This window comes from Trichinella spiralis, assembly GCF_000181795.1.
Source record: "Trichinella spiralis strain ISS 195 chromosome Unknown Scfld5106, whole genome shotgun sequence".
NCBI classification, from domain to species: Eukaryota; Metazoa; Nematoda; class Enoplea; order Trichinellida; family Trichinellidae; genus Trichinella; species Trichinella spiralis.
The window spans coordinates 1-926 of NW_003532045.1; the positions used below are offsets into that span (position 1 = coordinate 1).

At 32.6% G+C, this 926-nt stretch overlaps 1 protein-coding gene across 1 annotated transcript; it reads left to right on the top strand.

Moving 5' to 3' along the window:
* Nucleotides 1–3: 3 nt before the first annotated feature.
* On the top strand, nucleotides 4–420 carry Tsp_15436 (protein dispatched; the record flags this gene model as incomplete). The annotated part of the gene is made up of 3 exons (XM_003366964.1): nucleotides 4–15; nucleotides 89–190; nucleotides 287–420. Coding segments are annotated over exons 1-3 (248 nt in total), but the record flags the coding sequence as incomplete, so codon positions are not given.
* Between the last annotated feature and the right edge of the window lie 506 nt (nucleotides 421–926).

The following is a 926-nucleotide window of genomic DNA, read 5'->3' on the forward strand; positions in this document are numbered from 1 at the left end:
AAAATGTCCGAAACAGTAAGAACAATTTGTGTTGTTGTATATTTTAAATCTACACTGCATCTGTATATATATATATACTATACTTCAGATATGCATGTTATTCACACTTTTCGCCGGCGCGATCTTCATCTCATTGACGGGTTTGGGACTTGAGTTGGCTCCGACTCCTGACTTTTCAGACCCTAAAGTTGTAAGAAAGTTATATTTTGTTTTGAAAAATTTTGTTCACTTTTTAAGCATTTGTTTTATTGTATTGTATTGTATTTTAAAAATTCCAATTTTTCAGGGCTTTGAAACACGTGGCACGGTACTAAGCGATCGAGTGCTAACGTGGAACAATCTTGAGGAGAAAATTTCCTTCTATCCAGATTCAAGAAAAGAGTTTTACCGTCAAATGCCGCCAATCAACATTTTGCAAAGGTGAGAAACCCATTCATTTTCTGTATTACGGAAATGGTTCGCATTTCAATCGATCCAGTTCAACCAGTTGCTTTCTCTTTGATTACTTGTATTAGCTGTGAACTCGCTTCCGCTTATTTCTTCTCATCGGCATTTTTATTCCACTTTTTTATCCATATAAAAATGTATTAATTTTTTTACAAAAAAACAAATATTTGTTTATTACAGTTTGAAATTATTTAATTAGAAAAATCTTTCACCTGTGGATTATTTGAAAATGATCATGAGCATGTATAATTGGATTTTAAAGAGCATAATATTGAATGAGGAGAGGTTTAATTTCTTTAAAATGATCTGCTTCTTCTTTCCCACTGTGCACAAGATTAATGAATGAAATGCTCGAACGATAACTTGTCCGATGGATGATCCATCATCGTATCTTTTTTCACTTGTTGTTGGCTATTGATCAACTTTTGGTTTGAAACACTACTCTCGTTAGTTATAGCCACATTATTAAAGTATGAAAT